At 41.0% G+C, this 25,380-nt stretch overlaps 1 protein-coding gene across 3 annotated transcripts in view; it reads right to left on the reverse strand.

The window, feature by feature from the left end:
- tmcc3 (transmembrane and coiled-coil domain family 3) overlaps positions 1 to 25,380 on the reverse strand; it is a 52,086-nt gene that overhangs the window by 26,241 nt on the left and 465 nt on the right. The window contains exon 2 of one of the 3 annotated variants that reach the window (XM_031313384.2): positions 24,187 to 24,293. In XM_031313384.2, coding sequence (XP_031169244.1) covers positions 24,187 to 24,270 — 84 coding nt within the window. In that variant the 5' untranslated portion in view covers positions 24,271 to 24,293. Of the gene's footprint in view, positions 1 to 6,185; positions 6,466 to 21,000; positions 21,373 to 24,186; positions 24,294 to 25,380 lie in introns of those variants that run through there. The other 2 variants (XM_031313386.2, XM_031313387.2) reach the window with 2 other exon arrangements.

The following is a 25,380-nucleotide window of genomic DNA, read 5'->3' on the forward strand; positions in this document are numbered from 1 at the left end:
GGCTTTCTCTGCGGAGTGCAGACTGATTTGCTCTCGCGAGTCATGTGACCTAATCGCAGCCTTTGCGATTAGGAAATCGCGTTTTAACATATCGCGATATTATCGCAAATGCAATTAATCGTTCAGCCCTAGTTAACACACATAGTGGTCCTCCAGAAGAGCACAACCCTCTGAACTGAAGAGACACCGAGACACAATTTTTTTCTCCTTGCTGTATACGCCGGCCTCCAACTAGAAATGATAATTACGATTTTTTTTTTAAGACCAATAGCCGACCCTTAAACTGATCATTAACCGTTAACAGACAAGCAGCCAAATGAGTCCCAGTTCGGCCACCGGGGAGAGTTAGCAGCCATGATGTTGCGTGCGTTATCGTGGACACAGGCAGCCATCACATCACAGACTGATCTCATGAAGTGGCGTATGTATGACACCCCGATTCATTGCGATTGCGTGTGAATTGACGCCGTAGCGAGTAGTATGAAAGGGCAAAAAATCCGCGTAGGGAGGTTGGATGGGGTGGAGGTTGGGTAATACACAGGACTTTCACCCAGGAGAGTGGGGCTTGTGTCCCGCGTGTGACGTTTCCTTTCCACGTTTGTTGTTTTCCTAAACCCAACTCCGTTCTTCTTTTCCTAAACCCAACCGTAGCCTCGCGATAACACACCACTTGGCTTAAGAAAGTGGGCGTGTATGTTTACGCAAAGTCATGATATTACGGTGCACATCATTACATCAACATGGGCTGTCAGAACTAATACAAGCATTCTCACAACTGTTCAACATTTTATAGACAAAACAATGAATTAGGAAAATAGCCTGGGCGCCCGGATAGCTCAGTTGGTAGAGCAGACGCCCATACACAGAGGTTTACTCCTCGATGCAGCAGGTCCGGGTTTGACTCCGACCTGCGGCCCTTTGCTGCGTGTCATTCCCCCCCTCTCTCTCCCCTTTCATGTCTTCAGCTTTCCTGTCAAAATAAAGGCCAAAAATGCCCCCAAAAAATAATCTTAAAAAAGAAAATAGCCTGCAGATTAATTGATGATGAAAATAATCTTTAGTTGCAGCCAATCAACAAGATCAAATGTTCTGTCCCAATTTAAAAAACAGCTGAGAACTCTGGTTACCAAGATATAATGAAATGAAACCAGTGAAGAGAAAGAGGGAGGTAGTTACAGTGGAAACCAAACTTTAGTCAACAGATACTACTCTCTCTAGTCCCTCCAAATCCTCCTCCCTTACACACACTAGACTTTACAGCCACTGTCTGGAAAATGTGCTTAAGGGCATTGACTAATGCTAAATCCTTCCACAACAACTACCACTCAGGTTCCCTTTGGCAAGGCTCTTCATCCCGCACCAACATAGCTGCTCAGCAGGAAGCTATGTTTGCACCGGGCAGCTCCCCGGTCGCTGGAAAGATGCTCAGTCGACACTTTCATAAGAATCATCTGAGGGTTGTCAAATAAAGGTTAACAACTGAAGACAGGATGATCTGCCTCCAGTCCTTAAAAGGTGTCATGTGTTGAAAAATGCCTCTGTGTGTTATCTTGTGTACCTGGGTGTACTGATGGCTAACAGACAGCAGGACTATGTACCACAGAGACATGGTTGACTAATTGCAAGTGTCAGCAGGCAAAAAATCCCATCTCTCTCTAAAAGGATTGTGGCAATCTGAGTGGCTCTTTAACAATTACATTCAAATGAAGTCAAACTGAATGAGAAAATGGGGATTTTAAAGCAAATGGGACCTTTAAATTGAGGTTCACTCGAGACTTGTGAATTGCATGGCAACACAAACGTAAGTGCACCTCATCTCCATTTAGACCTCCTCCTCTTTTGAAAGCTGTCACATAACGCTTAGCCTATAAGTATGTTTTGTACAGAACTACACAAAAAAGCCCCACCCTCCAACTGGGTCAAAGAAGAATCAGTTTTTCTGTTATAACACATCATGTTATTCAACCTATGGGAGGAATAACATTGTGACACATAGGGCTGGGTTAAAAAAAAAAATCAATTTTCTAATTCAAATCGATCTTCATTTGAATGATCCAATATCGATTCATAGAATCCAGAGATGGATCTTTTAACAGGCTCCATTTTAAAGCTGGACTGAAGACGTCGGTATCAAATTAAACTAGACGATCTAAGGAATCCATGTCATGCTAAATAACGCTCCAAAGTCAGGCAAAATTATTGTAAGGGAAAAACTGCCGTGGCCATTGTCACAGATGTATGGCTTTAGGTATACTGTCTCTGCACTGAAGAAAGCACTTGGATCATTTGTACTGTCTCTATGTAACTGCTTTGGGGTCAATTCTTAACATGAACATTAATATTTTTAATAATGCACCAGGTTAGAGGGTTCCTTGTACAATGTACAGCATAAGTTCTGAGGATCTTTTATATCATGCAAAATTGGTATAGTAACTGAAATATCCCTAATCGAATCGACATTGAATCGAACATCAAATCGGGACCTTGTGAATTGGAATCGAATCGAATCAGGAAATCAGTGGCGACTAGGGCTGGGATGGTTACCGCAATACCAATACCTGCATGCTTGTTTCGTAGCCTAAAACAGAGCGGCTTATATTGGAGAGCAACAAGTTAGCGGACTGTCAAGTCGCCCTCTCTGCTCTCTGTCTGCTCAGCTGCTAGACGGGCTGCACTCAGGCTGCAACAAATGTTGTAAGGTTTAAAGCGTAACTCTCGCCAAAATGCAACCTAGGGTCTTTTTGTGAATGTACCCGAGTCAAACTTTTGTTTAAAAGCATATTTAGGACGGAAGCGTCACTTTTAAGATTTACCGTATTATCGTTTTTCGGTCAAATGGCCTTTTGAATGGGAGTGCTAGGGACACTTTTATGCTAGCCTCAAAATCACTATTTTTAAAACACTAAGCAGGCTCGACACAACATGAGACTTTGCTCCAAGTATGACCAGGGTCTCTACACATGAACTCCAGCATTGAGAACATTGTTTGTGTACACAGAGTTTACTAAAAAGAGAGGTTTTGAGCAACTCACTGTAGCTGTTGTTGTTCCGGTCGCCGTCTATCGAGCCAGTCAAAAATAGTAAAGGGAGGAGAGTAAAGATGGAAAGCTCCAAAAGCTTAGTTCCATAGAAATGCACAGATAATTTCTTGTTTTGTCGTTAGTGAAAAACAATATTGACCTTTATGCTTTTAAACGAAAGTATGGCTCGGGTACATTCACAAAAAGACCCTAGGTTGCATTTTGGCGAGAGTTACGCTTTAAGCCGATGTTTTTCGGGGGTAACGCCATTCACTTTACCGGCAGTATTGACAATAGATAAAGCTCCTGTGTCTTGAGAAGCTCTAGCTTGTTGTTTTATTGTTCACTTTTAACTCACTTTACATCAACTTTGCTATCTCTTTTTCCTCTCGCTTTTCCTCACAGCGGCACTCATACGCTACTCTCCATTACCGCTCGCTCTCCTTGCGCGACCACACAGGCAGTGACGTCACTCATGGCACCCTGCCATTCTCGCTCTAACTTATGCTACTCTCGTAAGGAGGTTGTGGTAGACCGCTCTACCGCGGGAATTTCTTGCTTTTCAACCGCGGTAAGAAAAAACTAGTGACACAAGCATGTCACCATAGCATGTGTCGCATCTAGGGCTGGGCAATATATCGAGATTATATCGATATGGTGATATGAGACTAGGTATCGTCTTAGATTTTGGATATCGTAAAAAAAAAAGTGTGGTCTTTTCCTGGAAGGCTGCATTACAGTAAAGTGATCTTAGCAGGCTGTTCTAGCTGTTCTATTATTTGCCTTTACACACTTTGTCATCATTCTGATGATTATTTATGAAAAATCTCATTGTGTAAATAATATTTTGTTAAAGCACCAATTGTCAATCCTACAATATCGTCGCAATATCAACATCAAGGTATTTGGTCAAGAATATCGTGATATTTCATTTTCTCCATATCGCCCAGCCTAGTTGCATCCATGCAAAACATAACAGGAAGGCACATGCTGTGTTCTCCTTTAAAGAAGGAGCTCTGTGATACAACAGGAACGTGGACACACCTTGAGAAAACAGCAACCTTTTTTTCCATATCCACTCAATTTTAGTGGATATAATTGTAATAGTGTGTTTTGTGTATATTCCAGCTAACTTTATTTTCTTAAGTGGTACTGTCTCAAAAGGGGAAACAGGATATTCCATTTGTCGACAATGACAGGGGGGGAGGGGAGTGTGGATTTTACTACCTTCTTATGTCATTTAAAATGCAGTGATTGTGTTAGATTAGCCTTGTCACTGTTGTTGAATTGTTTTCAGCCCAAAAGAAAGCAGTAATGTTTCATGTACATTTATTTTCGTTTAGATATGTTGATAATTGTGATCAGCGAATCACCTGTGTATTGTGGTACATGCGCATGAGCGTCTCTCTCTCAGTCTGTTTTGGAAACTGAGAGAGACAGGTACGTTGACAGAGTATTCCACTTATAAATGTAATTCCAATGTTGATGCACTATGCCATGACTATGTTCTGGAGGAGTGATGAAGGACAGATGTGGTGTGTAGGGCTGGAGTCTGTATTGTAATGTGTTTCAAAGTTATTGCGGAAGTTTGTATTGCACTGTGACCCTTTTGAAGTGCCGCTGCTTTGCCGCTGCATGCTCAGTCGCGCCTCACGACGCTCGACATTATGGGAAATGTAGTTTCCCTGTGGGATTTGTATAGAATGAATGTGATGTGTATTTGTACTGTTCTAGTGTGTGTGCACATATGAGGTTCTGTGTTTACCTGTGATCTATTACACATGAGGCAGGGCATGTTTACTTTATTTTGCATTTGTTTTACTTTATTATTTTATGTATCCCTCACAGTAGTCTGAGAAGAGGGTGTGTGGAATTGATGCAGTCCCTGTCACATGTTGTGTCATTACAGGTATGATTGTCAAAGAAAATAACCACTATACGATCATTTCGTTTTACTAAACTGTGTAAATGTTTTGTTATCTTTAGACTGTGCAAATGTTTTGTTATGCTCAGTCTGTTTTGGAAACTGAGAGACAGTAGTCTGAGAAGAGGGTGTGTGGAATTGATGCAGTCCCTGTCACATGTTGTGTCATTACAGACTCACTCAGTAAAACAAAGATCCAAAGAGAGCTGTGGTGTCGTGGTGATTTTGTGGTGTGTCCTGAGTCCGCTACATAATAACAGGAAAATGATTTGAATCTACACCTGCAGACAGACTGGATAAACCCGCTCCCCCACTTGGCTTTGCCTGTGGGTGCATATATTGCTTTGCAAACAGTTTACATGATGTCTAGATGACAAAGAAAAATGTTTACATCATAAGAGGTCGCCTTGGAACAGCGTCAAGATGACTTAAAACATTATGACAAGTTCACTGTCTGGCCTGCAGATGATCTTGAGGAAGCTTGGTTCATCAGCAACAAACTCCATTATAAAATCCATCAATTGAATGATCCCTCACATACATGTATGAGTGCATAATCAAGCATACAGTAGTATAACATGATCAATTAAGAGCTTCCTGACACTTCTCCATAGCGCATGCCGCAGTGCATTTTTCGTAGCACACGATTGTGTGAATAAGTAGATAGTATGAGACCGATATTAAGAATGGAAAATGTAGGCTAAGCGAAAACGCAGTGAATGGTGTATCTAACCTGTGCAGAAATGCAGAAAAGCTCCTACAGATCCATACGGAGTGTCTAAATATGTTGTGCTGTAGCCTATATGCACATTTTCAGACTAGCAAAGAATGATTTAAGATTTTGTAAACGACATGTCTGTGTCCTCGCAGAAGAAAACCAAACGTGTCGGGACTAGTCGACAGAGAGCGGTGTGTCAGCTGAAAAAATTTGCTTGGAAAAGAGCAGGATTTCCAACTCCACTTCTTCTCTCATGACAGCTGGCTAGTTTTAAAGACGTAACGTTACATTCATAAGAATAACTTGTCAACTCTTTGAACGTGTATTAAACTAGACAGTTTCAACCTAATTAACATCATATTTGCATTTTATCGACGTGGCTAGACATGACACAACGTAAACTTAATGTATGGGATGGGATAAGTCGCTTGTTTTTAAGAATAAATGAGCACCTTGAGCAATGTTATTGAGGCTAGTTAGCACAGGTTAGCCAACTTCGTAATAGTAGAAAACGCATATTTACCATATTACCACCGCTGGTGAAACAGTATTCCTAACGTTACTCCTGATAAACTTTTCTCCAAAGCAGCACAACAAGCTCCAGTCCGGACATAATCTCGGGACTCAAACTGGATCTCCCGTTTTCTTGTCCTCAAGTGTTGGGTTGACTGTTAACGTCGTCGGTGCAACACATGCCATTACGGCTCCCACTCGCTGCCACCGCTGCTGGAAAACCGAGCGAGGACGGCGACGGTATGATTCGTTCCCCAGCCAGCCCACCGCGGTAATCCTTCTAAACCCAGCGAGCCAGGGAAACACAATGTGTGATTACGCCCCGCCCATCGCATTACACAGAGGGAGGGGCTGCGGGGGATATCGAATACACCACCACATTAATTAATTCATAACTACGAAATAGATTGCTCCAAATTAAAGTAGCCTAGTTGTTTTACTCAAATATAAACCAAGTATTTGTACTACGTAAGTCAAAGCATACAAAAGTACTCATTGTGCTGAACGGGCCCTTTCAGAGTGTTACATTATTATATAATTTATATTATTGTATTATTATTATTATTGAAACGTGTAAGCCCAATTGAGATTAATTAATTAATTAATTAAAACAACTTCATAGACTGTTTAATTTAATCTACAGAATATGCATAATATGGCTGGTCAAATGTTAATCTGATATAGTAACTATAATTGTCAGATAAATGTAGTGGAGGGAAAAGTACAGTATTTGCCTTCCTTTGAAATGTAGCCTACTGAAGCAGTAGTACAAAATACAAAGTACAAAATAGAAAAAAATAGAAAAATTCAAGTAAAATACAAGGACTTCAATAGTAAATGTATTTTGTTGCATTCCACCACTAGAATGAAATAAGACGTTATGTGAGCCTTCATGCATCAGGTGGTTCTTTGTCAACAATGATAATTTCCTGGTTATTTTAGCCTGATAGTGTTTCTGAAGCTTTATATTCACCCCCAGTAATCATCAGCTCTTCTCTTTACTACGTTCCCCATCATTTAGAGGCAGACCTTTTTAAAAGCTCACGTTTACAGCTGATTTAAACACATAGTCACCTTGATAATTAGCTCAAATAGATAAATATGACACTGGCCAAGTGAAAGGATAGATGAATTACCCCACAAAGGTCTGGGGAATGAGTCATGAATTATTTAAAAGGCACAGCAGGTCTAATCTGGCCCTACTGATAAAGAAACCAATTAGAGTGGTTAGTGGCCCTGTCATTGGATATGGGCCTGCTAATAGTCTACTGTCCGGGCTCACATTAAGTATTCATTTACATAATATTAGTCGACTCTTGCACCTGCCATCTCAGAAAACACTGACATACATATAGAGTTTGTCCCTGTCTTAATCACTTTCTCCTCTCTCATGCACACGTCGACCTGAAACCCACTTTATGAGGACTGTGAGTGAGTCAGCCATTTTTTAATCATTGTGACAAGTGCGTCTGCTGACAAGTTGGACACTTTGAGGCCGGGTAATTCAGCCTGCAGGGCAGAGAACAGCACCTGGCACTGGGGCTGCTTGCATGGCAAGAGATTATAATTTCCGTAAATTCATGTGTGCATATTTAGAAAGTCATTAGATAGCTCTTGTATAGAGCCACAACAAATCATTCTGCTATGATCAATCCTAATAACCTAATACACTTCCAGTCCATTCCCCACCGGGGAATCGATTTATTATATCCATGCTTATGCGTGTGTGAACTAGAGGTAGCAGGCGGAGTTAAATGTGACATTTAATTAGGTCCAGATTGGTGCTGTCTTTGTACTTTAGCATTGATTTGATTCAGAGGGGGCATTGATCGTGGGCTCACAAAAAACAACTTTAGCCTTATATAATGCCATTAAGAGCTGATCTCTAATGGGTATTTCAGCACAGCATGGCACTTGTAAGGCTGTAAAACCACAACAAAAAAGCATTTTAAGACTATTTTCTCTCTACCTGCTTAGACTCGTTGCAAGGAAATAAAAACAACGCGCGCACACACACACACACACACACACACACACACACACACACACACACACATTCTCCGACATGCACGCAGTTGCGATTCTTCATCTAAATGTCACCATATTTGACTTTTGTTGAGTGCAGTAGAGTTTAAAATCCAATTATCTGGCACAAAGAGAGATGCTGCACGGCATTTTTTATCTGCATTGTATATTAATCTTAAAATTCATGGTTACAAGATGATGTAAAACCCATGTGTGTGTCAAGGATTTGAAGCATTTGTGTGTATACATAAAATTCACAATTCATTGTTAATGACAAGATGCTATTGTTCCCGTTCGCCCCAGCGATCTTTGTTTTCTTTATGGACTTCCTGCAACACTTCCTGTCTCCATCTCAGCAATGACATCAGCCTGACCTCCGTAACGCCTGACCTCCGTAACACCAGTGGCTTTCCAGAACACTAATACTGGTCAGCGGCGTTTAGGTGGGGCTCTGGATTGTTTTGGACAGGGACGAGGATCACGACGTTCTGGCGAGGCTCTGTAATGTTTGAGGGAGTTTGGAACATTATGGATGGATTCTGTTGCTGTGGGATTTGGGAATCTTCAAAGGGGGGAATTGGAACATTCTGTAGAGGTTCTGCAATGTTTAAGTTAGGGGTGTTTCCGTGTGATTCAGGATGTCCTGGTGGGATTATCGAATGTGTAAGGGGCATCAGATGACTCTTATGGGGTTCTTCAAAGGTCACATGGCATGAAAATTTCACTTTATGAGGTTTTTTAACATTAATATGCATTCCCCCAGCCTGCCTATGGTCCCCCAGTAGCTAGAAATGGTGATAGGTGTAAACCGAGCCCTGGGTATCCTGCTCTGCCTTTGAGAAAATGAAAGCTCAGATGGGCTGATCTGGAATCTTGCTCCTTATGAGCTCATAAGGGGAAAGGTTACCTCCCCTTTCTCTGCTTTGCCCGCCCAGAGAATTTGCCCCACCCATGAGAGAGAGACATCATGGCTTTCAAACGAGCAAAGTGGCAGTTGGTCAAGGCCACACCCCCACCCTCCAGCTTGCCCCCCCTCTCTCCTCCTCAATAGCTACAGACACAGAAATGGCACATACTAAGGAAAGCTCATTGTGGGACTGGCTCTAGCGGCTGTAATTCTGCACCAAGGCTGAATTTCGGGAAAGAGACTTCAGATACAGTATTAGGGGACCACTAAGGTCTATATAAAAGCATCCAAAGAGCACCATGTAATGGGACCTTTAATGTTTAATTGCGGGGGGGGGGGGAGGGGGGGGGGGCAAGTAGACTGCCAAGTAGACCAAAGAAAAGAATGCAGCTTTAAAATCATGTCACACAACTAATTTCATTATTACTTCTCTGCAAGTATAACAGACTTCAGTGCAACTGCAGTACCCAAAAAAAAATAGAAACACCTGCAATGCAACACTATAACCATAGACTGTTAATATTAATGTACAAAGCATCCGGTTTGGCGAAGCTGCAAATGCGGAAGTGCCTTAAACCTGCATTCTATCTGAATTCCAGCAGAGGGCGACACATGCGGTTGCAAAAGGAGGCCGGTTTCTGTAGAAGTCTATGAGAAAGTGACCCACTTCTCACTTGATTTATTACCTCAGTAAACATTTTTATAATGAGTTTATGGTGTCAATCGCTAGTTTTAACTCTACTTCAATACAGAATGATGTTCATTTTTTTAAATTGTGGTCTTGTTGAGTTTAAAATCGGCGATAAAGCAGGGGGTGTTTTAGGGCGTGGCTATGATGTGATTGCCAGTGAAAGTGTGTAACGTAACGTGGCTCCTCCCTCACTCTTCCCTCTCGTCTAAAATCGTCACATCCGCAACCAGGATGGCTGCGCCCGTAACGGCAAACTTCATAGCAGATCTCCACAAACCAATGGGAGACGACGTCACACATGCTCTGTCCATTAATATTATACAGTCTATGGCTATAAACTTGCATTACTTAAGATGTTCTCTTTTAATTGAGACTTCTACATTAGTTGTTTGAATGTTGGCTCCATTTTATTTCTATGGTTGGCTCAGTTCTATGATATATTTTGAGGCTATACTTGTTTTGTTGTTGACTGCATTATGTTGAAAATATTTCTAATATTTTGTCCACCTAATTTACACATATAGAGAATAAATGCCAGTAAAGCTGACACCAACGCTAATATCAGTTCCCATACGTCACTGACAGTAAAACTGACTTCTTCCAATACATGTGAGAAAAGAAACTGACTGACGGAGAGAGGAAGTGAGACAAGAAGCTGAGAACTAATTGACAAACGGCTGTGCTATTTCGGCCCGGTTCTTGCTGTATCCGAGTCAGACAGGAAGGGAAAATCTCCAGAGCAGACTGCGTTCAGAAGTCGTTCTGTGAGAAGAAACATCTCATTGCTTTCTCATTTCTTTTGCGCCTTGTAAGATAGCACTGCTACTCAGACAGTCGGAGACAGACACTCGGTACACACACACACACACACACAGACTTTATGGATGTGACACAGACTGTCAAATCAACTGATGTTATGGAGATGAGATTACACCAAGAGGAGACCATGTTTAATCAATCTTGCGTACATTTGTATCCATTACACAGACAGGGAGATGTACGTGTATGAGAAATAAATTATATCATATAACCTTTGGAGCGCTGGGAAAAAGCGTGGACATTATGTGGAGAAAATTACATTAAGATCTTGAATAATTCACAGTTAGACTCCCGCCTAATTTATTGCTAATATATCACTGTCGCAGAGACCCCTAATGTGTTTATAATTCTGCTATTGTCAGTTGGAAATTTGTCTACATCCAGATGAGCAGAGGCATGAAGCTGCAACCCACTGCTGTGTGCATCTGTAGGTAAAACTCTTTTTTTTATCCTTAGTGTCATGCAGGGAAAAGACAGAATCAATTGAACAGGGAGACGCTTACACATACACATGCACATCCTTTGGGCTCAGTAATTGGAGCAGTGAGGTTATGATGTATTTTTGGATTACATAACCCTCACAGACAGAAGCCCCGTCCAAAAAAAACGTGTGTAACATGTCCTCAAATTACACTCTCATTTTACTAAAGCTGTCAACTTCCTGCTCACTTTTTTTATTATGCCATTTTTTCTTTCACGATGTGTCTCCTTCCCTGCCTGTTTCTCACCTCTTGGCTTTTATTTCTCCCACAGTCTTCCCTTCCTTTCTTTCTCACCAGTTGCTTGCACCTTTTTGACTTTACAACTCCTTGCTTCAATCTAACCGGGCGCATCATCTGTGTCACCTTGAAAAGCTAAAATGTATGTAATCCCTCCGGATCTCTGCCAAAAAAAGATGGATTTGTCAGCAAAAGCTAGTTTTAACTACATAAATGTTCTTTTCGCCATGTGCCATTGATGCCGATAAGCCCCGTTAGACTCAGTAGTGGACGAGTAATGATCCTTTCTCGCACATAAACATGTTGCAACAGAAAAGGGGTAAAGGGCATGAGGGATTGCTGATGCTGTGGCTACCATTTGGCAATGGGGACAGTGACTAATCCGCCTGAGCATCCACATAGTATGTCACCAGGCAGAAGAAATCCACAGAGAGGACTCAGTCTGACACACTCCAGCGACAGGGTCAGCCATGATACAAAGCCTGTTTGAAATGTATCATGATACAAAGCCTGTTTGGAATGTAGACTTAAAGTGCTCATATTATGCTTATCTTCAGGTTCATAATTGTATTTTGAGGTTGTACCAGAATAGGTTTACATGGTTTAATTTTCAAAAAACACCAACTTTTTGTCATACTGCACACTGCTGCAGCTCCTCTTTTCACCCTGTGTGTTGAGCTCTCTGTTTTAGCTACAGAGTGAGACATCTCACTTCTGCTCCATCTTTGTTGGGAGTGCATATGCGCAGTAGCTAGGTAAGGACTACTAGCTAGTCAGAAGCAGAGTATGAGGGAGTGCCACGCTAGCAGCTGGGCGAGCATTATAACGTGTGTTACAAAGTGATGCACGTTTGTCTCTGAAGTAAAGGCTGGACTACAATAGAGCTGTTTGGAGCAGTTTGTGAACAGTGTTTTCTGTTGGAGATGGTAAGTCCCTTTGGGGTGGAATTTGGGCTTTTTCACTTTCTAAACCTATAACGCACACAAAAAAGATATATAACACAATAAGGGGAAAAGCCAAAAAGCAAAATATGAGCACTTTAAGTCCTTCCCAAGTAGTTACAGCTAGTGAGTTTTTAACTAGTGAGTTACTGATTCAGGTTGCATTACTAAAACTTACACCTGCAATATTTTTGCCCCTAGGCAGCAGAAACAAGCTGTGAACACAACAGTCAGATTATTATCACCCTTTAGGTTGAACTTGTTAGCAAACAGTTGCTTATTTACACATTACATTACATGTCATTTAGCTGACGCTGTTATCCAAAGTGACTTCAACCTGCTTTCAACCTTGAAGGTACAAACTCCGGACAGCAAGAAGTTAGTCTTTTCTTTTTTTCCAAGGTGCAGTCGGAAGAGATGTGTTTTTAGTCCAGATGTCAATGGGGAGCTGATTCCACTATTTAGGAGCCAGGACAGCAAACACATGCAGTAGATACAACTTTAGCATTCATTTGGAGTCACGTTCCTGGCCATATGAAGAATGTAAGCTCTCCATTTAGCTCTGTTTCGAGTCCCCATCAGCTCCTCTGTAAAATATCTGTCTCTTTAGCTGCTAAATGCCCCAGTTTCTTTACCAGGCAGTCGCTAACTTTGTCTGCCATTTGGTGCAAGACTTTAAGTACATAACATAAGTATGTTTTTATTTGTATATGGAGAAATATGTGTCTCAAAGTCAATAGTATTCACTTTTTCACTACCTCTCCTCTCTTTGCTACCTCAAAAGCAACTCTCTCTTTCAAACAAACAAACAAACGCTGTTGCTCCCTCCTCCTCACGCTCCTCAAGCTCTTTTCAGCCTATATAATAGCATTTCTTCAGGGAGGGATAAGGTTCCCTGCTTTCCAGCCGTTTCTTTTGTCCCAGCATAGTAGGGGAACTAAATCAATGGGGCACTTGAATAGGGATGCTGGGACTAAAAAGGGGTTGGCTTTTTTAAGGGACTCTGGCAGTAAAAAGACTGGAGTTCAGCAGCTTTGCGGCAGATATTTGCAGTACTGTCAAGGTTAATGACACGGCCACTATTTCACAATCCCTGACGCAGTTTTATTGCATACAGTAATTGAGTACAATAAAGCATATTTTTGGGAATGAAACAGATGGTCTTCTGAATAGGCAGAACAGAGACAGGGTTTTGGTGGCCCAGAGGTGAAAGGAGCCCAGGTTATAAATCCCCCATGGTTTCCCCTCCCTTAGTCTCACATTGCCAAAGTGCTTAAAAAAGTTTAAAAAAAAGTGCTTATTAGCTACTTATTAGATACATCAACTGTCAGTAGATATGATCCAGGGCTGTAGCTAAAAATTCATCTGTATTGTTTGAGGGAATTTGGGGGAAACTTGGGGGGAGTTTACATTGTACAATTGAAAACTTAACACATGGTGGGCATTTTACAGGCTGATTGCAGTGTTTTTAGCCCCAATATACTTTAACTTGTTTACTTTTAGGCCAACAAAAAATACATTAATAAAGGACTACTCCAGTACTCAAGTACAATTTTGAGGTACTACTACTTTTACTTTTACTCCACTCTGTCAAAGCAGAAAATTGTACTTTTTTTCTCCAAATTTTTTTTTTTGATATTAGTTACTTTGCAGATTTAGAAAATGAATACAAAATCAACAAAAACATTCTGGTGTATTATTATAGATACCCAGCAGCATATAAAGTATTTAAATGATCTCCAACGTAACCAGCTGCAACAGCAAAGTGATGGAAACATTAATCCATAAAAAATTATAATTATATAATATACTGTATAATATTCTGAAATGGGTCATTCTGCATAAAGAGTACTTCTACTTTCAGTACTTTAGGTACATTTTGCTGTAAATACTTTTGTACTTTTACTCAAGTTAAAGGGGTGATAGAATGCAAAACAGAGTTTACCTTGTTATAGTTGAATTACGAGAGTTTGGTGGGTAAAAAGGACATACATAGAACCTCAAAGTCCCATTGACACCTCTTTCCTATGCAAATCTCACAATTTCAAACTGCTGCTGAAAACAGGCGAATCTCAACAAAGCTAATAGTTGACGTCAACTCGGTGGCTGTACCTTATTTGGCTCTTCCTTGTACCTTTGTCACACCCCAAAATTGACATAGGACAATGATCTGGGACCAGTTTGTCTTGTGAATCTAGGTCGCGCAGATCTCAGAAATTTTATACATTGTTCTTCTGCTATTTCATACTAAATTCACTTCTGAGACTTTTTTATGCGAGAAATCAACTATGTAGAGCTCAGATATGGACTGTTTTACGAAAATTGATGGCTATTTTGCAAATTTAGTCCGACTGTGTCTGAGTTCAAGAGCTCCGCAGTCTAACGTGACAGCGGCCATTGCCTGCCTGGGTTGCTGCATCGCCGCCCGGCCTGTCCTCCTTCACAGAACTCGCTGTTAGTTTCAACATAAATTTAGTATATTTACACTTTGAATTTCGTCACGGCATTTATATCACAGCTACCCCAAGGTCTTACAAAGCTAACACTTTTGTCTGATTTCAATTTAATGCATTTTTGTGAATTTTAGAGGTCTCGTTAGGAAGAGGCTAGCTAGCTATGTTTCCCATTCAATCCTATGGGAAAAGATTGCGGGTACACTTTTGGCATACATTTTGTATATTTACACTTTGAATTTCGTGACAGCATTTTTATCACAGCTACCCTAAGGTCTTACAAAGCTAACACTTTTGTCCGATTTCAATTTAATGCATTTTTGTGAATTTTAGAGGTCTCGTTAGGAGGAGGCTATGTTTGCCATTCATTCCTATGACCCCAGAAACGGTGACTTTGCGCTGGGTATGGAGCGCAACGGGCTGCCAGCCGTGGAGCTCCGTCAGGGCAGTGGCATTTGGTAGTCCAGTAACCCAGAAACTGTGACTTTGCGGTGGACAGGCCGGGCGGCAAGGCAGCAACCCAGGCAGCACTGGCCGCTGTCACGTTTTTCTCGCATAAAAAAGTGTCAGAAGTGCATTTATGAAATAGCAGACAAACAATGTATTTCTGTGCAGTGTGTGTGACGTGGTGTGCATGGAGCGGCACGGAGGGGGACAGGCTGTGTGTGTGTGTGTGTGTGTGTGTGTGTGTGTGTGTGTGTGTGTGTGTGTGTGTGTGTGCTTCAACCAACCAATCAGTGCGCAGCTCATCTAAATATTCATGAGCATGCTATATAAGCAGTGTTGGGGAGCAACGGAATACATGTACTGGCGTTACGTATTCAGAATACAAATTATGAGTAACTGTATTCCGTTACAGTTACAATTTAAATAGTTGGTATTTAGAATACAGTTACATTGTTGAAATCAATAGATTACATGACGATACTTCTCTGTTTCACAAGTGTATTCACCCTCTGAATAAATTAAGGCAACTCCATGCATTTCCCAGAAGCCCCAATATGAAAACGAAAAAATTTGCTATTTGCGTGATCACTGATAGAGGTAGAGATGGAGCTGGAACCGGCACAACAGAGCCAGGGCAGGAATTTCTATCTTGGAAATTCAAACAGCATTTCACATTAAAGAAAGAACAGGGAGAACGAAATATAATGTGCAGTGCAACCTCTGCTTGCCAGCAACCAACCTCCTTTCAGCGTCCAAATTACTCCACCTCCAACCTGAAGAAGCATCTTAAAGTAAGTTTTTTTTTTTAATTAGCCAAGGGTAGTCGTCTGCTGTAGTTTTACTGCTCACCTTGCTATTTTATAGTTGACGTGCGACCCTACATTCTCCTACGTGCTGATTTACTAGCCCCAGAGCCGTTGAAAGACTGACTAGCCCTGTTTGAAATGCTAGCTAACGTTAGCTAAAATTAGCTTGTGGTAGCTTAGACTGCGGTTAGATTTTTGTAGTATGCAGTTCGGGACTACAAATACAAAAATCTATCTGCTTGTTCAGGTACACATTCAGCCAGTTGGAACAGAAGAACACACCAGAATAGGCCTGTTTAGTAAGCTGTATGTGATGGCCGCATTCCTACACTTATAAAATGCAATTCAATGTGGAAGTAATCCAAGTATTAAGAATATGTTACTCAGATTGAGTAACGTAACGGAATACGTTACATATTACATTTTTGGGCATGTATTCTGTATTCTGTGACGGAATACGTCTTGAAAGTATCCTTCCCAACACTGCATATAAGGAAAAAAACCTGTAATTTCAATCAGGCCTATTTCACAGGGTTGCATTAGGGCCCATAGAACAGCACCCGGGCCATTTTCAGCCCAACCAATGTTACATACCCTATGAGGAGACCTTAAGGAACAGTGTGAAATACCCTATATAACCATTCTATCACCCCTTTAAAGGGATTTTAGTTGTCACAAAGTATTTCTGCACTGTTGTATTGGTACTTTTACCTCAGTAAGTACTTCTTCCACCACTGGGCATACCTGTTAAACATGGATTGTTGCCTGTTGCATGTTTTATCTTCTCTTTTGTTTACATCGTTAATGTATTCTAGTGACCCACACACTGCAGCCACAGTGTAATGTGAGCCCAACTGTCTTCCAGAAGGTGTGCATGCTTTCATAAAGGACAGTGCGGCCTCTCTGAGTGAACACGGGCACCAGAGGTCGTTTGAAATAAATATCTAAGGGGTCAAACTTTCAAAGCATACGTGGGAAGGAGGCGTGGGGCACCAGCCATGCTTTCATGTGTCATCGCTGCAACATGTCCATGTCACTGCCCACACTGCCCCACCAGCTTGTGACATTTAATTTCCCTTTATCTTCTTCTGAGTGGTTTGAGATCTCTTTGGATAATTAATTCATTTTTCTAGAGTGAATGACAGCTGCTTTGATATGTAGGCATAAAGAGAGAAAGTTAAGGGGATGTGACATTAAAGCAAAGGTCAGAGAGAGACAAAAGGTTACAGTACAACATACATGTACAGAGGCTACATCTACTGTACGCTACTACGTTTTGGTTTAAAAACAAATATCTTTTTGCTACATATATGCCTTGCGTCCACACTACCCCGCTGTTTCCGAGCCCCTAAAACAAAGACATTTGGAAACACTGCTGTTCCCGTTTTGGTTTTAAAACTTCGGGGTTGCACTGTACTCTGGACAAGCACAAACAGAGACTTTGTAAACGGTGATGCACGTCAGTCAGTCAGTCAGTCAGTCAGTCTTACCGGTTGGATAGGCTTACACAAGCTGTGCCAGAACAACAAATTCGCTAGATCAACAAATGCCGGCTAATAATAACAAATGCCAGTTCACCCTGTTTGCATAAAAATCTAACTGGTTTAAACTCGTAAACCAGAGCGGCTAAACTGGAACTCGACCCAACTGTCGTACAGACATGAGAGTGCTATCAATCTTCTCATCTAACTCCAGAGGGAACATTTGCTGCGTTTGTCATTATTAGTGAGTGTGTATACTTATGCTAGTTTAGATGTAATAAGAAAGCAAAATATTAGCAGCATCTCTCAGTATAAATAAATGTAAGTAGAGAGCAGAACAAACAACAGCCTCCAAAATGACTATAAAGTTGAATCAACTCCTCTCTGAAAGTCTTTGAACCAACATAATAACTTTTAAGAAGGATTTATTGTAGTGCTGCTGTTGTATCAGAGCTCATAAACTGCCAACTGGAGTGAACATAAAGTCAAGACAGTATGAAATTAAGAACAGAGAGAATGTGTTTATTTTGTGTTTATTTTTTTTCTGCTGACTTGACTGAGAAAAGACCAAACCTCTGTTTACAGTACAGAGTATGTTTTTCCTCCAGGTAGCTGGAGGCTACTGACACAGACAAGGTTATATGTTAATAAGGCTGCGTACGCACACACACGCACACATACACACACACACACACACACGCACACATACACATACACATACACACACACACACACGCACACATACACATACACATACACACACACACACACACACACACACGCTCCTGTCTAACTTTGATTTAACCAGACCAAGTCAACTATGAATAAATCTTAACATATCTGGTGTAATGTTATTCACATACATGGAAAGAAAATATGCTTTTTTTCTTTAATACTTACATCACAAAATAAATAATAATCACAACAATTCTATGTGGGCGGAGAAAGCTGCATGCAGCACAATGCAGAGGTGAAAAAGTTGGGAATTCTACACATGATAGCTTTAGTTAATCATAAATAATGAACAGTTGTTCAGTTTTTGCCATAGAGTTGTGCTGATTTTAGACTTTACTTTACAGATGCAAAGGGGGAAGGAGATTCATGAGAAATGCAGGTCTATTGAAAGCACTGGGGAAGTACAATTTGCACCACAAATATCACTTACACCCTCAGCTCATATCATGCTTTTTGGCTTCTTCCCTTTACTTTTTTGTGTTATATCTTTTTTGTGCATGTAATAAGTTTACAAAGTGAAAGCCCAAAGTCCACCTCAAAGGGACATACCATCTCCAACAGAAAACACTGTTCACTAACTGCTCCAAACAGCTCTATTGTAGTCCAGCCTTTATTTCCGTGACGAACGTGCGTCACTTTGTAACACGTTATAATGCTCGCCTAGCTGCTAGCGTGGCACGCCCTCATACTCTGCTTCTGACTAGCTAGTAGTCCTTACCTAGTGCGACTCCCAACAAAGATGGAACAGAAGTGAGATGTCTCACTCTGTAGCTAAAACAGAGAGCTCAACACACAGGGAGAAAAGAGGAGCTGCAGCAATGTGCAGTACAACAAAAATATGGTGTTTTTTGAAAATTAAACCATGCAAACCTATTTTGATATAATATATATATATATATTAATAAATATATAATATAAAATAAATACAATTATGAACCTGAAAATGAGCATAATATGAGCACTTTAACATAACCTAAAATTAAATCCTACTTAAAATTTTGGTTTCAGGGTAGCCAATATGGACAAAAAACATGATATCATTAGATATACTTATTATAGTACATTTTTATAAAAGTATTGGACAAATACAAATTTTGACCTGATAATGGCACTAGCGGAAAAGTCAAAGTCAGTAGGACTCATCCTCTGGGGAACATGAATGTCTGTACAAGATTTCATGACAATCCATACAGTAGTTGTTGAGATATTTCGAGCCAAATAGAGCCCTCCTTAGTGCTTTGCAACATTGCCACAATGGCCTAATACTCAGAGAGGTGATGAGGGATAGCTACCATGTCATTTTATATGTCATTTTATTTATATATCTTAAACGAACCCCTTGTAGTGGCGAGAACCTGCAAAATGTCTTTCCACTGCATAATTTCTTTCCTTAGAGCTTGTAAGGATAAAAGCAGAAGAACAGAAACAGCTGCTCAATGAGCCATATTAGCGAGATAAATGTGTTGTTGACACGTTACACTGTGATGTCCTCTATTATGGTATAAACACAAACAGCTTAACAAGAGAGAACAGGAGGGCAATAAAAGCAGAGCTTCGACCGAGGTCTTTGAGTACTGTCTGAGACACTGTGATGGTTACCATGGTAAACGGATGGAAGTTACCACAGTAAACAGTTGGAGGGCATTTCTAAGGCTATACTGTACACAGAGGATTTGACAACATATTAGGGGTGCAGTAGCTGTGAAAACACTGTGACTTGTTGCAGGACTCTTCTGCAGAGCTGAGAACTTGAGGAGGGTGGAAACAAACTGGGGAGCCATAAAAAAGCAACGTCCTGCTGCTTCTACCTTCTACTATTTCCTTGTATGTGAACTGTTGGCTTGACAGGAAGAGCCCCATTATACTGGAACGGTTACATAACATTATTTTTTTATGGCATTTTGTTGTGCATAAACTGGCAGACTGAGGCACAAAATGCATGCACACAAAAACACACAGCGTCAGGGCAGCCCAAAGCACAGCGAACATCTAGGGATTGGCTCAGGGATGCCTCTCTTTTTAGCCACAACAACAATCAGACATTTTGACAGAGCAGCTGGAATTGTGATAGACAGATAAAGACAGGAGGAAAACAAACGTGACTGCTCGAGCACTCAAAGCCATGACGGAGAAACTTCAGGGATAAGCGAGAAAGAGAGAGAAAATGAAAACAAGCTCTGCAATTTAAGAGGTGCTTGCATGATATATGGCTTGCTATACACATTCCTCAGATGTTACTCGAGCAGCAAAGGCCAATCACATGCTTCACACATAGACACAAACGTGATGAAACTTGCCTGACTCAACCTTCAACTGTTAAAAAACAACTTCCATGATCATCTCTGGTTGCAAAACACAAAATACAGTAACTAATTTATCTACATGGCTGTAATGAACAAAACCATATAACATCAATGTCCTTCTTTATAGTCCTGCCTTTAAAACCTATTATCTAATCAGAGCAAGCTATACCAAGGATAGAAGCCTGGAAAGCTATACAAATGTAGAATCTTGGTATGTAGCAGAGACCATTTCAGTGGTAAACAAAAAAGGTTTTCTATCTCACAGCTTCTCATGTGAGCCACGGAAATGTTGAGTTATAAGGGCAATAATGCACTTCTGATTACATGTGACTCTGTAACTGACTTCATTTGACCCTACTGTATATAACCAGCAAGAGAAGTGATTCACTTCTATCAATATCTATTCTATCTAGGATCTATCTAGCTATACTATCCATCACATTGAACAAAGAAGAAAGTCAAAGTCAAATAGTTATTCGTAACAAGTGCAAACGCTACCTCTGTCAGATAGATGAGCGGAATAGCGCTGTAGTTCTTCCTCATGCCTCCTCTTCCTCACAGCCTGAGGTCAAAGTGCATGCCACAGCAGCTTCAGAAGACCCCTGCACATCTGAGAGCTCTGTCTGTCTCTTTGAAGTGTTAGCCCTCTGAGGGAGGAGCAGTATGTGTGTGTGCCTGTCTGGTCGCGTGTGTGCAACCCTCTTATTGTGAAATATTTTGCTTCCTGTGTAGGCAGCTATCAGGCTCAAACCAGCGGTTCCCTGTGCACTACGTTGCTTCCTCCTGGGGTGCGCTCCCAAGCCGTCCTGTTCTGTGCCGTTCTCACACATTTAGGAAAAGACCACCTTAAAAGGAATGAAGCAGCCCGAGCCGGACATTTTTTTATCCCTATCAGTCACCCTCCACTGGCCCGGGCACGCTTCGCCACATTAACAACAACCTCAACTGCCAGTCAGGAGGGAGGGAGCATGCAGACAGAGGATAGAGAGCAGGTGACGGGGAGAGAGAGAGAGAGAGAGAGAGAGAGAGAGAGGGAGAGGGGGTGGGGAGGCAGGAGGAAGGGGAGAGATTTTAAGGGAATGAATGAGTGTGAGAATGTTGAGTTAGTGCAGGAATATCCTGCCAGAGTCGCTCCCTGAGGGGTGAACACACTCTGCAGGACTGCAAAGCCAGATAACAGATGTGTGCGCGTGTGTGTGTGTGTGTGTGTGTGTGTGTGTGTGTGTGTGTGTGTGTGCGTGCTTGCGTGAGACCGAGGCTGGACTCTGCACCGACTCATGCCCAAAGGTGCACTTTACAAGTGGGAGCGGGAACAGGGTCAAGGTTTTCTTGTCATCGAGCCAAACCAAAGCATAATGTTTTTAATCATCAATTCCACTGAAGACCCCACAACTAACAACACATTTATCCTGCTGCCAACTATACTATTTCTAAATTAGTGAGATAATCGTATATTTAGATTTAAAATCTAGTCAGACATGTTTTGAGTATGGTTTAGATTTTTCTAGTGATAGACAGACAGACAGACAGACAGACATACAGACATACAGACAGATAGATAGACAGAATGATAGATACATAGATAGATAGATAGTGCCTGACCTATGCTTTTCAAGTTTCAAAAGGCTATATGTATATATATATATATATATATGGCTATACAGATAATTACTTAATTTCTAATGGAATAATTTCAGTGTTGGTCTTTCCATTTATTTGTTGATAATAATTCAAAGGAAGAAAAATTATTAATTATTAAAATTATGTCAGTCTTATCCTTTAAATAAACAATTTGAGACATGTCCAAATCATTACTGCGTCCTTTACACTTTTAGGCATTTGGGAAATTTTTTTACGGCAGGACTTGTTTGCAGAAAAGCACAGGTGTTGTAATTAACCAGAACTGCAACACCTACATGTAATCCGGCTTTAAAGCTTTAGCGCGTAACTTTTTGATATTAATGAACTTCCGTTACATTCCGGCCATTGCCAAATGAGTTGCTACAAAGCTAATTAAGACCATCAGCTCCACACAACTCTCTCTGTATTTCTCAGTATGGCTATGTTCAGAAGATTGGGTCGTCCGGGGACTTTCCCGCACAGAAGCTAGAGTGAAGATAATTACCTCTTCTGAAGAGTCTATCATGTTTTTTTAATCCTCCGTGTCCTCCTTGGTTACTAGCAACTGTGTGAAGGGGGCGTGGGGGCTGTGTGCGATCACGTAAGGCTTGTATCATGTGGACGCGCCGACAGTTTTGTTGTCATTACTTAGAATTCCTCACGGGGGCGACAGAAACTACGCACTATAGCTTTTTTTTGAAGATTATTTTTTGGGGGCTTTTTCCCTTTATTATATAGTGACAGTGGATAGACAGGAAAGGGGGAGAGAGATGGGGGATGACACTCAGCAAAGGGCAGCAGGTCGGATTCGAACCCACGCCGCTGCAGGACTCAGCCTACATAGGCCAAAACGCTCTTACTGGGTGAGCTAGAGGCCGCCCCTACGCACTATAGCTTTAATTAACTTAATTAGTTATACCTGCACTTTTCTTGCTGGGAGATATCAAAATGCCTGGCATGAAAAAGGGTTCTTTCCTAATAAAAACAATTTGTTCTGCAAGAATAGTGACCAACCTACAGACAAAAGAAGAAATGAGACCTCACTGGTGGTCACGACGATGGACAGGTGAACCCTGAGAATTACAGTCAAAACAAAATTCAAAAAATCTTGACAGCTTTAGCTTGATTTTTCTTCCCATCTAGCTCTGAGTTTATCCCTCTTGTGTCCAGAAACACACATGGGAAGAGGCCAGAACTGGGACGTGGGTATTTTTACAGACAAAATGCTAAGAGGGAAGCTTAAAAAATAAAAGACCCAAGGCTCCGACTCTGACCCATTAAGCACAGCTAACATGCGGCAAATTAGAGATAAAAATGGAAGCCTGGATCATCAAGAATCTCACACTCAAATCCACGCATGGGGAGGAAGTTGGGCATGAATGATGCAAGAAGAGAGGACGGGGAGGGAAGAAAAAAAAGCAAAAGACAGTGATGTTAAAGAGAGGAGATGGAGGATCAAAGAAGTGGAGTTGATGGACTATGAATACAGATGAGGTATATGACAATTGGCAGGAGGGAAGATGGAAGAGGAAAGAGGGCCGACATGGAGTGTGCCTGGACATCAAGACGACCCTCTTTAGCCTCTTCCTGGTGCCCTGCTGGCATCACTAGCAGCAGCTTCAGTATACTGCTGCATCAGCACTTATGAAGGCTGGGAGAGATTATGTGCTCCATTTTGCAGAGGATGAATCAGACAATAGCTATCAGCTATCGGCTCATTTAAATGCCACTCAGGCTTATTGTCATCTGTCAAAGCATGTCCGGCTCATTCTTCTTAACTAATTTCAATGTATAGAGACAATGCCTGCCTCCATTCTCTAACCAAAGTTTCCACTGTTTTTTAAATATAGACGAGAGAGGTTTGTTGTACACTAATATTCTGACTCATGCAGATGCCAAAAGCCCTTTTTCATTGTCTTGCTGATCTTGCACCGATACAGTAACAGGGCTGACTCACAAGCCATAGTCTAAATGAAAAGGAACAATGCCCCCTCTTGGATATGACACACTATTACAGACACGTGTGTGCTGAACTGTTTTAATGTCTATGGTGCTGAAGCTTACATTGAGATGACTTTCTTCTTTTTCTTCTTCTTCCTCCAAACAATCCCCTCGAGGTAAAAGTGATGGAACAGTGAATCTCCTCATTTAACAGCTCCAGATCCCTGAAACTAGAAAGTCAATTAATGTCTCAACTACCTAAACACAAACGTAAGAAGTAGTAGCAATAGCACAAATACTGTTACAAGTAAAAGTCATGTATTCAAATTTTACTTAAAGGTGCACTATGAGTTCCTGCATGGTCACTTCTGTTGACGTTCCAAATAAATTTCAGACAAAACAGAGCAAGCTCGCCCCTCCCCCCATGTTTCCATAACTGTCATGACTAACTGACTAACTGTCACTATAAGTGTAGTAATAATATTCTATTATTTTGCATTTCAGAACTGTTTTTAAGTACATATTAACAATGGAAAGCCATTCTTACCAGTGTATCTTGATTGGGAATCAAATGAATGCAAAGAAAATGACTTTATGAACTTGATTTTAAGATTTGTATTTGTTACCAATCGTTTCGCAAAATAAAGCGTTCAGGTTGGCTACTATGTTCTTCGCCTTTGTTTAACGTGTTAGCATGCTAAAATTTGCTAATTAGCACTGGACACAAAGTACAGCTGATGGGAATATCATAAGCTTTGCAGATATTTGGTCATTAACTAAAGTAACATTTTTAATTTTGACCTGATGATGGCGCTAAATGAAAGCCTCAGGATCACCAAAGTTATTCCTTGTTCGCTAATATGCATTTCCTAGGATGGCCAAGACATGACCTGCTCTACTCTGTCTGATTGGCTAGTACTCGTTGCCTCCCGTTGGTTGGATCGATTAGGTCCAGGAATGAGGAGTGATATTGGTTATAAGAATACAAGGGTACGCCAATCAGAGGCCTAGTAAGGCAGAGTAGGGCGGGTCATGCCTTGCCATCCTGGGAAACGCAAATACCGAAGTGTTACCACCCGGTTACAGCCGTTGGAAATGTACATTTAATTTATTTTGGATACATAACACAGACAAATGAGATTAAAGTTCACTTCCAGGTACTTTTTAAGATATTTACAAATTTATTTATCTTCATAAAATATTATTATTATATTATTAAATATTTTTATTATCATTATCATAAAAAATGTCATCTAACTACTTCTTCTCCCTTATAGAAAAAATCTGAATCTATGCAGATAAATTGCCAGTGTAATA

The sequence above is a fragment of the Sander lucioperca genome, chromosome 20, assembly GCF_008315115.2.
Source record: "Sander lucioperca isolate FBNREF2018 chromosome 20, SLUC_FBN_1.2, whole genome shotgun sequence".
In the NCBI taxonomy this organism is placed as follows: domain Eukaryota; kingdom Metazoa; phylum Chordata; class Actinopteri; order Perciformes; family Percidae; genus Sander; species Sander lucioperca.